The 13,913-nt window shown below is 35.9% G+C and overlaps 1 protein-coding gene across 1 annotated transcript in view; it reads right to left on the bottom strand.

Moving 5' to 3' along the window:
* The window catches only part of LOC142357804 (uncharacterized), a 47,880-nt gene that overhangs the window by 20,854 nt on the left and 13,113 nt on the right, over positions 1-13,913 (bottom strand). The window contains exons 7-8 of the mRNA XM_075409329.1: positions 8,635-8,881; positions 4,445-4,699 (exon numbers count right to left, since the gene is read on the bottom strand). Coding sequence (XP_075265444.1) covers positions 4,445-4,699; positions 8,635-8,881 — 502 coding nt within the window. The remainder of the gene's footprint in view (positions 1-4,444; positions 4,700-8,634; positions 8,882-13,913) is intronic.

The following is a 13,913-nucleotide window of genomic DNA, read 5'->3' as shown; positions in this document are numbered from 1 at the left end:
AAGTTGATAAAGTACTTTTTCTCAATCCATTCATGATCTATTTTTTCTGTCAAAATCTACCCATTAACAAAAAGGTAGGTCTAAAAACATTAATTGGTCCCTAACATCAAAAATCCATTACAAAATGACAAAAATTTGGAACACAATTTAAAAAACTTAACTAACGCTATTTGTTTCAATTGTTTGATACTATTGTATTTAAAACAAACCCCTTCTTGCCAAAATCTGACAAACAACTAACAGACCTAAAAACTGGTAGAATTCTGTCTGGGCATGCTGGAGACAAACCGAGTCAAAAACGCCAAAATGTTAACATAACCGACTAACGTCGGGCGCAGTGCTCTCAAACGACCGGCGAGCGGTTGGCTTCGTCAGCAGCTAGGCACGGTTTAGTGAAGCTAGCTTTAGCTTAATTGAAGGGGCGTAAGTGAGCGCATGGGGGAGGGGTGCAGCAGGGGCTGATGGTGTGGCAACAGTGGTGGGAACAGTGGGGGGGGGGTCAATCTCTAAGAACCACCTTTCGCACCATAAGTATAGGTCTCCAAAACAGATTCTGTGAATCGCATAATTGTAGACTAGTGAGCTGAAGACTCTAAGAGCACTTAATGCCCGCTGGGCGCTACCTGTTCATCCCGTTTTTCAGGACGAAAAGTCAAATGCGTCAGACGAAAAATGGTCAAGCGAAAAATTGCATAAAGACAAAAATAATTGGTAAAAAAAGACAGGACAAATATGATTGCTACAAACTTCGTTTGAGGGCAACTAATAATTATAAAATTATGAAAAGGCTGCCAAAATTCGTGAATCTAACGCCTTTTGGAAGCAAATTAATACTACTTTTTTAAGCAGAAGCTTAAAAATACCTTCCAGGGCGCCTAAACATCAAAAATTTAAAATTGCCAAAAAAATCCTAAAAGATCACTACTTTTTTGTGTTTAGGTTACATTACCAATACGTTCACCTAAAAACATAGCAGAAAAATTGCCGGATAATAGCCACGATAGACGCTTATGGCCTTCCATCAGTTGAAACAACTAGAGAAATAATATAAGACAGATTGACCAAAAGTCCTTTAATAGAACACTAGACTTTTTGGAACTTTAATAGACCACTAGACCACTAAAAATTAATATTCGAAATCAAAAACTCAAGACTCTAATACTCAAGAATTAGGGCATATACGTTTGGTACTACTTAGATGCCCAATATTGACTTTTAATAAGCAAATTTTCATAAAATTTAGAGTTCACAAGTCATTTTTTTGAGTGAGGTAAGTCACTCAATTGACCTAAAAGCAGAACAAATGACGTCACCCACCCAAATTTTAATTGCAAAGCACTGAAATTGAAAGTATATTCCAAGGAGTCAGGTGGCAAGAATCATCGATGGAGACGACGAATTAAAAAAAACCAAGATGTCCCCAATAATAGCCATTATCACTTTGCGGCTATTAAAGAGACAAACAAAAATCAAACATTGCAGTAAACCTATATGAATATCGACAAAGGTCAATTTAAGGCTACTCTAACAAACTCACAGACCGATTCAACTTGATTTTATGCCTTCCAAGCAGCTGCAGCACATTCGGCAGTTGAAAAATTACGAGCCAGCAGAGGGCTTCTAATGATACATACTGGCCACTGGGCTTTAACTGTTAATATAGTTTTGAAAGCTCAAAGTCATGGAAAATTGTGTAAAAACAGTGAAAAAACTTCACGCCGCAAAACCACTTGCTCTCTCCTTCCACTTCTCTTTTCGGTGTTACCAAAATCATCACTTCAAATTGACTTCAAAAATCATGAAAATGTGCAAACAGATCTTCGAAAACATCCGGAAGAATTCCGTAAATGACTCGAAGTAGAAAACTGACGATCCCCACAGAATATTCAAAACATTAACGGGAAAGTTCACAAGAGAAAATCAACTGACAAAAATTTCAACAGCATCAGATAAAATTTACTCTAAGCTGCGACCCCATATGAACTCGGAAAAAAATTGTAATGCAGGAAAAACAGATACTGTAATACCAATATAGAAAAAGTAATACCAATTGACAGACAATGTAACCTGTTCATTAAGAACAAAAACCGAGGAAAGAGAAATTTGATGACGTACAAATTCAAAAAACAGCTGCAGATTGCCAGCAAGATAGCCGCAATAGCTTCGTAGATCTGAAATCTCAAAATGATAGTAAAAGAGACGAAAAAAATTCATGAAATGCTGAGATGTTATATTTGATTATGAATCTGTATAACTTTTTGCTGCTTCCATTAGTTGCTCTTAAATAACCTTCAATTAGAGTGACATACACTCAATTGACGTTATCTTTTTGAACTAAATTTTAAAAAGTCGATTTCAGAGTGAGGAAGTCATTTTTGAGATTGAGGTAAGTCACGTGTGACCAAAGAAATAATCACGCGAATGAAAAAAACTTGCTCCACTAAGAGGTAAAAATGACGTCACGCACGCAATTCAGTTGCCATTACATAAACGAATGAACAAAAAGCAGATTTGAAGTGGTTGTGACGTCATATGGTCGTAAGAAAATCTTGACGAAATTAAAAAACCAAGAGAAGGTCAATAATAGACCCAGCTATCGCTGCACGGCTATTAAAAAAATCAGAATGAAATTCAAACAAAAGTCTCTATAAAACCATAAGAACGCAACTTCCCAGCCATTTTTTTGGCCAAAAAAACAACTACATCTTTTTTTAGATCAGTGACGCACCCAATACTTCGCAGAGAAATTTTAAACAACAAGTTAAAGCAAAGAAAAACCTGAGAAACTGCTATTAATTAAGAATTGATTGAGAAAAACTACAACCATAATATTCGATTTAAAAAAGCGTAAAATGCGCAGAAATGTTTCCAAACGCACTAAAACCAGTTTATATAATTAGGAGAAACACCTGTAACTGCAAAAATCGGATCTAAAAAACTGCTTTCAAAAAGCCGCATGTGATCAAAAAATGCTGGTAAAATTTTGTTCACGCCTACTGTTGTCGCTCTCTCTCAAATACGCGACATTATAAAAAATCACTCTCTTATCTCAGCTCTTCGGCAATTTGACCGAAACAATTTGTTTTCACACATTTCACTTCCTGTTCAAATACACTACAAAATTACCGATCAAAGCATAGCCGGCAGATTGCCGGAAAATAGCCGCGATAGACGCTCGTGGCCTTCCAGGAATTGAAACACCAAAAGAAATGAGATAGACAGATCGACCACCAGTCCTTCAATAGACCACTAGACTTTTCGGGCTAGCTTCGGACTGTCAATTTTTGACACATAAGTTTTATAAGGAAAACGCCCTTAAAGAGCTATTTCAAAATTGATATTCGAAATCAAAAACTTAAGACTAATAATCACAAATTAGGGCATATAAGATTGGCACAACTTAGATGCACACTATTAACTAGTAAATCTGCATTAAAAACTAAAGTTCCATTAGTGAGTTCAGAAGTCATTTTTTTGAGTGAGGTAAGTCACGCAATTGACCTAAAAGCAGAAACAACGTCACGTACACAAATTTTAACTGCAAAGCAATAGAAGTCACTGAAGTCAATTCCAAGAAGTCAGGTCGTAAGAATCATCGATGGAGACGACGAATTAAAAAACATAGCAGGACAAGTCCTGACGTACAATTCAAAGAATTTTCATAGACTAAACAGAAAACTAGACCTAGAACGGACTATGAATGGTTTGGAAAAACCATTTAGAAAAAAATCCGATCCAAAAAATCGAAAAAACAGTAAAAATCAAAGTGAAATTGCCGCATGTGAACAAAAAACCACTACCGATAAAGCGAATTTTTGTTCAAACACCGTATTCTCACTATACTTTAAAATTAGAGCGAAAAAATTTCACGCCGCAAAACCACTCGCTTTTTCGCTCCATTTCCTGTTTCGGCGTGACCAAAATCACTACTCCAATTTGACTTCAAAAATCATGAAAATGTGTGAACAGACCTTAAAAAAAAGACAGCGCCCCAATACAATTCAAATTCTTTGAATTGTAAAAAACCACGATGTCCCCAATAATAGCCGCTATCGCTTCGCGGCTAGTAAAAAGACTCACCAATATTCCTCTTCTTTGAATTGTAAAAGAGACCCAGAGCACTAATGCAATCCAATTCTTGGATTGTAAAAAATTGGCCCGCTATAAAATCAGACTGAGTTGAGGGCGGCTATTAATGATAATGAATTGTCCAACCCTGCTGTGTTCAAATAAAGTTAACTATTACCTACAAGTACAATTTCAGTACTTTAGATGATCCATTTGGACATGTCTGTACTAACGGAATATCAAGAAATACTTATCCTAGAAAGAATCGAAACCAAGATATTTCAGTGAAAAGAGCTATAATCGTGTTTATTTGGAAGAATAAGTTATATTGCGTGAAGGGATATTATAACTTTGTGTCAGTACTAATATAATTCACCTTCAAGGTAGGCTTTGTCTTTTGCCTTTGCGGCCAGTGTCATCAAGAGTGCGGGTGTACAAGTCATAGAAATTGAAGAAATCTCTTGTAACATCTGCTCAATGTTGTCCACAATGGTGTTGGAATCCTTTTTAAGGGCAATCAGAATGTTTATTCTGGTCACCAGAACAAATGAAACCAGATCTGCCAATTCATGCTCACCGCAGTTTATTTCAGGCTCAGCACATATTTCTGTCGATTCTTCCTCGGTGTTTTCTACAGCAAAACGGAAAAGGAAGTAATGCAGGGTCATGTCAGCATGCAATCACCTGCAAAGCAAAATTAGCGGGTTCAAGCAAAATGGGGCGGGTTTAATCAGGGCTTGGTAGGAGGCGGCTACCTTCTAATAAAAAGACTGCCGGACTAATAAAATAATACATTTTGGTTTGAGAGCAATTAATAACTATAGTATTCTCAAATATTTCAACCCAAAAGATGCAGTGGAAGTTATTGTGCAAATAGGTAAGTTCCGAGAGCATCTCTAATGCCCAAGAGAGGGAACGGTTAACCAATTTTTTGAGTTAAAGAAACCACAAACAATACAAACATACTAAAGGACATTCTGAATCATTTTCCATATTTGCTCATTCCCAGGTTGCCCACCTTATCACTAGATCGTTGTTTTCGCAAAAATTTTTATTTTCTTAAGTTTTTGCGAAGAGAAAGCGATTTTAACTAAAACGATTTTAAATGGGGGATAAACTGGCAAAAATAGTGTTATCCGTACTTCACCTGGACCGTGATTTGCTAATTTTTTTCTCGAAAAAAACGTGTCTTCAAAATATCTATCCATTGAGAAAATTTGTTCCCTCGACGGTTGGGTTTTGAGATTTGCCGGGAAATTGCAAAAAGGCAGGAAATCTTGTGAGACTCTGTCAGCTGTCATTTTATTTTCGTTAGTATGTTTTGTTTTCATAGTATGTTTGTATTGTTTGTGGTGATTGAAACTTATGTACAACCGAAAGAATAAAGAAGAAGGCTCGTAGAAGACGCGACGTCGCACAGAATGATCAAATCAGTCTCTTGAGCTTGTCAAGTTATATTCGTTCTGCAAGAATAGCTTCTATTTTTATTCATCAATATCATCCTTGGCTTACAACATACAGCATATTTTTGAGCTTTTTAGAAAACGTTTCTGTGGTTATGTCATACGGTATTGGATATTTTTGCCTCTGAAAAGTAGCTAAACTGACGTGACAAACTGTTCCCATAAAATCATAGTCCGAAATCCGCATGACAGGAGAATTTTAATAAAATGCTTAGGGTAACGTATAGAAACATAACCGACTAACGTCGGGCGAATTGCTCTCAAACGACCGGCGAGCGGTTGGCTTCGTCAGTAGCTAGCCACGGGGGGGGGGGGGGGGGGTGCACCGGGGGCTGATGGGGGGCAACAGCGCGGTGGGGGTGGAGGCAATAGCGGGGGTGGGGGGTCAACGGGGGGGGGGGGGTGTCTCAACCTCTAAGAACCGCCCTTCACACCATAAGTATAAGTCTCCAAATAGTTTGAGTTGAAACAGAACTGAAAAGCTCTAAGAGCACTTCATTCCCGCTGGGCGCTACCTGTTTATCCCGTTTTTGAGGACGAAAAGTCAAAAGCGTCAGACGAAAAATCGGTCAAGCAAAAAATCGCATAAAAAAAGACCGACAGGACTCAGATAATTGCTACAAACTTCGTTTGAGAGCAATTAAAAACAAGAAACATAAAAAAATGTCATTTCATACGTTCTGAACTTATGTTGTAGCTTACGTGTGCTCAAGTAGTAGTGAACATAACTGATTTCTATTAAAAACAGAAAAATTCAAAAAAAACGTGCTGCAGTGTTCACAAAAACAAAAAACAATTAAAAATTTAATTAAAAACAATTTTTAAAAATTGGGGAAAAATGGGTCAGTTGTTTTTCTGATAAACTGAGGTTTTCTAATTTGAAATTCAACATTTGAATTTGAATCACAACTCTTTGAAAGAAGCTTAACGTAAATAGGCATTTAGAAATCAAACATCCTGGAACTCATAGAGTGTTTGTCTTTTCAATGAAAACTTTGACGTGTGCTTGTTAGGTTTGACGTGTACAAAAACTTTGACGTGTACAAAAACAAAAAACAATTAAAAATTTAATTAAAAACAATTTTTAAAAATTGGGGAAAAATGGGTCAGTTGTTTTTCTGATAAACTGAGGTTTTCTAATTTGAAATTCAACATTTGAATTTGAATCACAACTCTTTGAAAGAAGCTTAACGTAAATAGGCATTTAGAAATCAAACATCCTGGAACTCATAGAGTGTTTGTCTTTTCAATGAAAACTTTGACGTGTGCTTGTTAGGTTCATCCAATCACAGTTATTTGCCGTTCCGGTTGAACCGAAAAAACTTTTAGAATGTAAAACGAAAAAGAGTATCAGACGACGAAACAAAAAACATACCAGGACGAGTCCTGACGTACAACTCGAAAGAACTTTCATTGACCAAACAGAAATCTAGACCTAGAACGGACTATGAATGGATTGGAAAAACCATTTAGAAAAAAATCCTATCCAAAAAATTGAACAAATCAAAGTGAAATTGTCGCATGTGAACAAAAAACCACTAGCGAGAACGCGAATTTTGTTCAAACACCGTTTTCTCACTCTACTTTAAATTTAGAGCAAAAAATTTCACGCCGCAAAACCACTCGCTTTTTCGCTCCACTTCCTGTTTCGGCGTGACCAAAATCACTACTCCAATTTGACTTCAAAAATCATGAAAATGTGTGAACAGATCTTAAAAAAAAAGACAGCGCCCCAATACAATTCAAAATCTTTGAATTGTAAAAAACCAAGAGCACCGCAATATAGCTCCGCTCAGCTATAAAAATAATTACGCAGATGCCCTAGAAGCTCTTGCTAGGGAGAGAATTAGAAATTACGCCAGGCCGACAAATGCCGTTAGTCGAAGGACGAAGCGTGTCACAAAAATGTCTTTTTCGGCTTAGCTGCGTGAACAAAGGTAAAAACGAAAATAGAGCGTCCGACAACGAACCAAAATAGTCAAAGAATTCCCGAAGCAACACAAAGCGTCGGAACAGCTGGAGAAACCTGTAAAAACACCTGCTAAAACTGATGCAGGATAAAGTAAAAAAACAGCTCAACTCTTAATTATAAATAAGTTGAACGAGAAAGAACCCATCGAGCCCAAAAATTGAGTTTTGAAAATAAAAGAAAACGTTATTGAACCCAAAACCATACTTATCGAGGACCTCCCTCTACCTCGCCATTGTTGCTACTTGATAACTTCCAGAACAGAAAAGAAATCAAAATGGCTATTCTTGAAAAAAAATTATAACAGCAAAACAATTTTTGTCCTTACAACATCTCAAAAACTTTTGATGAGTCGGTCTCGTAGCACAAAGGGCACAGATTTGAAATTCCAAATAGTTTCATTTGACAAAGTCTGTTCCGATGAAATCTTTCTGAAATCTTTTAGAAATCTTTCTAAGGGACCAATAGACTCTTAAGAACTGCAAAGAGATCATCAAGCATTGAAACAAATATCAAAAGTCAAAGCAAAAAAATCTCGAAATTGGGTCGCAAATGTCAAAAAAAAAATCGAAACGGCAGCAAGACTCGAATCAATAGGAATTAACGAGCACAGATAAAAAAGCAGCAAATCGCAACTTCATTATTTTGAAAAACGGAACTAAAAAAATTAAACAGAAAATAATAAACATGTAAATTTCATTTATTAGCCTAGTCAACAACCCAAATTTAAAGACATTTTCCTTTCTAATTAAAACTCTGAAAACAAAATTTAAGCAATTGAAATCTTTTGCTAAAATAACGAAAAATTGTTTCAAATTGGTTTTATTTCATAGACGACCGTACCGTCTCGACTTGAAATTTGAGTCTAGAGGTTGTCCACAACTAAAGGCTCCACCAATAAACCATTCATTATGTACAACCAGTTCCTAAATAATCACATAACCACGTTTCATTTATCATGTGCTCCTAGAGCCTTCTTATGGGAGTAAATAGACGACTCAATGGAAGCAACTCGATGAACTGAAATTTAAATCTCATTGAATTGAGTCACATTTTATGAGTTCGAATTTCATATGAATCAACGTTTTCCATCAACCAGATTCTCTCCGCAATATAATATGCAGTATAGATCACCTGTCCCTGCTTGCTGGCTCACTGCAGTTTCAACTGTCTTAACTTGACCATGACGCGTACTGGTGCTCGTCAATTCTCTACGTAAGTAGTCTCCAGTTCGTAATCTCTTCAAGACAGCAAACATCTCCTTGATGACATCACTACTCATCTGATCAATTGCTGACATGTCTCCTCCTTTGACAAAAGCAGACAGTGACAGGAGGAGCGACTGGGAGAGACTCTTCAGCCAAAGACAGAGAAGCTCTTTCTAAACATGCAAATATCTGTCCAAATTGGATAATTGGAGGCATTGCCTCATTTTACTTACCAAATTTAAAAATTTCACAGGATTCGACAAGCAGCATAAACTAAGAAACTATTGAGCTCAGATCAATCAGTCATAACTTTCAACCAGTGGATTTTTTTTACGCAAAGGCGATTTGGTAATGAGGAACTGACACTATTTTCTGATAGTTAGTTCCAAATATTGCATCTCAAATTCTTTAAGATATGATAGAAGCAGAAGACTATTATATCCCGCAGATAAATTGGCATTTTCATTTCAAGGAATTTGGCACGAAATTATGCCACTTCAGCAACTTCGGTAAAATTAGACTAGCAAAACCCAAAAAACTACCAAACTGGTTAATGCATTCAACATTTAATGGATTCCACATTTAGTTTCGTTGAAAAGTCTATAATAACGATAGCCAATTCACACAAAAAACACTGAAAAAATCGCGCAAATGAAGGACTAACAAGAAAAAAAATAGCTTTTCACCTAATCTCATTCCGAAAACGACAATCGAATCCACAGCGGATTATTTGGTGGAAACAAAAGTAAAGGAGGGGCCTTAAAAATGCCGGTGGATCTTTTACGAGACATAAGGCCTTTATTGTTCCAAACTCACCTTGGTGTGCGGGTGGAAATATATATTTTTTGCAGTCAATTTTTACCGATCGATATTTTCATCGTAGAGTTGTGAGTGGTACCATTAGAAAGCCCTTCAAGGAAATAATACCAAACCTAAAAGGTTCCCTCAAACATCTGTTTCTTCAAGTTCTCGATGTTAAGTTTTGTGAACGTTCGATATTCGACCTGATTTTATTCACTTTTAGCGTCATTGTTTTTCAATCTAAGAACTATGTATAAAACTGTTGCTTCAAATTAAGTATTACATTAAGACTGGGAACTGTTACGTGATTTCAATAGACGCACAGCAAATGTGATTTCATCGTGGATTTTACAATCAAAGGAGTCGAATTATTGCGGCTGTTTGTCTTAAAATGTTTTACAGTTATTTTTTGTTTTTCGCTGTCAATTACAACTCTCATATTAAGGTTCCGTTAAGATAGAACCCGTTTTACGTTCAAATGAATGAAGCTCAATCGACATTTTTTTCAGAGAATAGAAACTCTTGATTTTTATTCTTCAACACTAGGCTTTCATAAGTTTCACATTTCATATTTTCGCCTGTATTTACTGCGTTTTTCTAGTCTCATGATTTCTCATTAGACAAAACGTCCGATTTGCTTCATAGAGAGGGATAAGTGAACTTATTTAGTGTTTTGAGACACCTAACGGCAGTTATGATTACTTTGAAAATAATTTTAAATTGCCCGCTTTTTCATCTTTTTGCCAACTTGTAGTTCGATCTGATTAATAACAGCTCTGACAAAAAATAATCTGAACCTAATCAGTGGTTTAATATTTTAAATGATTTCATGACTTTGAAACTACATGTTTTCATGAATATTTGAAGATTTTTGTTCACATATCTTTGGACATTTGTGGTCTTCTTTGAAGTCTCACATTGTGACAATATTGAGAGGTCCCAATGGCTTTCAAAAGAAGACAAAGATTTTTTAAAAATAATTTAAAAAATTTAATTTTAAAATTAAAAAAAAAATTAAAACATAACCGACTAACGTCGAACGCATTGCTCTCAAACGAACGCCGAGCGGTTAAATTCTTCAGTAGCTAGCCACGGTTTAGTGAGCCCAGCCTTGGATTAATTGAATGGGCTAAGGTAAGCGCAGAGGGGGTGCACCGCAGCAGGGTTGCAAAAGTGGATTGGGGGACTGATGTGGGGGCGGTGGGTGGGTAGGGTATGGGATCCCTTTCTAAGACCGCCCTTCACACCATAAGTTTCCACATCAGTTTCTGTTAATCGCATACTTGAAGAGTAGTGGGCTGAAAGGCTCTAAGAGAACTTAATGCAAACTGGGCGCTACCTCTATTCCGTTTCTGAAGACGAAAGTCAAATGGGCCAGACGAAAAAATGGCCCAGCGAAAAATAGCATAAAAGAGACAAACAGGTTAATATATTTGCTACCAATTGCTTTTGAGAGCAACTAACAATAATAAGTGCCTAAGTCAATTAGGATGAAAACATTTCAATTATAACTCATTGTTAATGAGGATCAGATGATGACATTACACCACATAACAGCAGCTGAAGTGCGGCATCAAAGAGATAGAGAGAGAGAGAGAGAGAGAGAGAGAGACAGAGAGAGAGACAGAGAGAGAGATAGAGAGAGATAAAACATGAACAAGAAAGAAAAGGAAAAAAACCCTAAATGATAGCGAGAGAAAGAGAGAGGAAAATTTTCCATGATGGGATTCGACTCTGCAACTTCTACAGTTTTCTAGCCTTGTTAGTAAATAAATCAAACGTGAAAAAAAAGAAAAATTAAAAGTTTTAAACTTTGCAGTGAAAAAGTTTGAAACCATTTTTTGTCTCAAAATTATTGTCAAGTAACCCATCTCCGAGATTTAAAAAGTTTTGTTGGCCAGTAATGGTCGTTAAACTCAGAAAAGGACAAAAAATATTGAAAAACTTTAAACACAATTGCAAATTTTAACAAAATGTTGATAAAACTCAAGATAATAATATCTTGAGAACCATTTCATTGTCTCAAGAGACTATTCAGTATCCCCGTTTCAAGCCTGAAATAGTTTCACTGGCCCAAAGATCCATACACTTGGAACAAAATTTTTCAAAAAATTGAAAATTTTTAAAAACTTTATCCGAAAATTACTAAACCTTGAGTCGTAAAAAATATTGAACACCATCCCATTATCCCTAGAGACTATGCAGCAGCTTATTATCAGACCTTGGAGGAGGTCCCAGGGCCCTGGTGCCGGAAAAACTCAAAATCATGAAAAAATTGCAAATATATTATAAAAATTGCTTAAATTCGTGATATTAAAGTCTTGAAAAACATTCCATTACATCTATAAACAATGCAAAAACAAATTAACAGACCCTAGAGGAAGTTTCGTGGCTCCGGAGGCTAGAAAAACCTAAAAATGACAAAAAAATTTAAAAACTTAAAAAATTTCAATTTATAAAAAAAAATTTGGTAAAACTTGTGATATTAGAAATTGAAAATTAATCCATGACCAATAAAAATTTTCAGGTAACTTATTATCAAACCCTAATGGAGGTTTTCTGACCCTTGAGGCTCAAAAACAAGAATAATGATAAATGAAAAATATGGCAAAAATTGTCAAAATAATGCAAAACTTCGTGAAGTGAAAAACGTGCGAGAGATTCCATTACATCTAGAAATTAAACAGTAACCTATTTTTAAACCATAGAAGAGGTTCCATGGTTCTTGAGGCTGAAGAATTATTAAAAAGAAACAAAAAAATTTTAAAAAACTTGAAAAATGCAAGTTTCATCGAAATATTGCTAAAATGTGATATCAAAAGTTGAAAACAATTCCTTGGCCAACAAAAAATTTTTCAGTAAATTATTATCAAACCCTTAAAGAGGTTTTCTGATCTCTGGGTCAGGAAAATACTTGAATAATGGTAAATGTCAAAAAACTGAGAAAATTGCACATTTTGTCAAAGAAATGCTTAAATTTGTGATGTTAAAATGTTGAAACCATTCCATTACCACCAGAAACTATGCAGTAACCTAGAGCAAAAAGATACAGCAACCTAGAGAGGAGATTCATATGCTCCTGAGGCTGAAAAAAACCTAAAAAACGACAAAAAACTTTAAAAACTCGAAAAAAAGCAAGTTTTGTCAAAAAATTGCTGAATTCTGTGACATAAAAAAGTTGAAAAACTATTGCATGGCCAGTAAAACCTTGTCAGTTACTTATTATCAAACCCCTTAGGATGTTTCTGTCCCCAGGGTCTGGAGTGACCTGAATAAAGAAAAATAAATGTCAAAAAGGAATAAAAGAAAAATTTCATATTTTGTCAAAAAAACTGCTAAAATTCGTCATGCTAAAATGTTGAAACCATTCCACTTCGACCAAAAAGTATGCAATAATCTTTTATTACATTCTGGAGGAGGTCTCTTAACACCTAGGGCTAAAAAAAGGTCTAAAATTTTCAAAAATCTTGAAAAAAATTGCAAAATAGTATAAATTTGCGTTTTTAGCAAGCGGTTGTTCGTCTGTAGCTTATACGGGAGGGGGGAGTGCACCGTAGGCTGATGGGGGCAACAGTGGGGTTGGGGTAACAGCGAGCGGGGGTGGGTTGGGGGCAATAGTGGGGGTCAAAAGTGGGGGGGGGGGTCTTCAACCTCTAAGAACCGCCCTTCACAGCATAAGCATAAGTCTCCAAAACAGTTTGAGCTGAAAGGCTCTGAGAGCACTTAATGCCAACTGGTCGCTATCTGTTTATCCCGTTTTCGAAGACGAAGAGTCAAAAGCGTCAGACGAAACATTGGTCAAGCGAAAAATCGCATAAAAATACCGACAGGACTAACATAATTGCTACAACATTGTTTGAGAGCAATTAAAAAATAGCTTTGTTTTCAAAATTTTCACGCACTTTGAGTTTTTGGTTTCGGTCATTACTTGTTCTTTTTGTAATTCTAAGAAATATTCTCATTACTTACAGATCTCATCCGCTTCCCGTCGAAGTATTAATGAAATTATTTAAGGCGTTCAATTGATCGCTAATGCTGTTAATAACGGATTTTGTTTTCAAAAATATCAGTTAACTTAGTTTATTCAATGACAGCTCCCATCCACTTTCTTGTATTGTTTCAGCTGATGTTTATGCTTGAACAATGTTTTCATAAAAACTCTGAGTTTTTGTTAGTAGTCAATATCCGTGTTTTTTTTTAGGTCTTTTCAGATAGTCCCTTTGATAAACAGGTCCAATTGATGTTCAAACAAATTTAAATGATGCAATATATTGTATTTACATAAATTAATTGCGAAATTTTGAGTTTTTGACTGTATTTGTTCCTATTTCGTTGTCTTATAAGTTAGTCGCACCAACCACAGTTTCCATTGGCTCCCTCAGAAGTTACTTGTTAATACTTCTA

The sequence above is a fragment of the Convolutriloba macropyga genome, chromosome 2 (assembly GCF_964194025.1).
Source record: "Convolutriloba macropyga chromosome 2, txConMacr16.3, whole genome shotgun sequence".
NCBI classification, from domain to species: Eukaryota; Metazoa; Xenacoelomorpha; order Acoela; family Convolutidae; genus Convolutriloba; species Convolutriloba macropyga.
The sequence above is the reverse complement of the archived record's forward strand: the minus strand, read 5'-3'. Positions and strand labels throughout refer to the sequence as shown.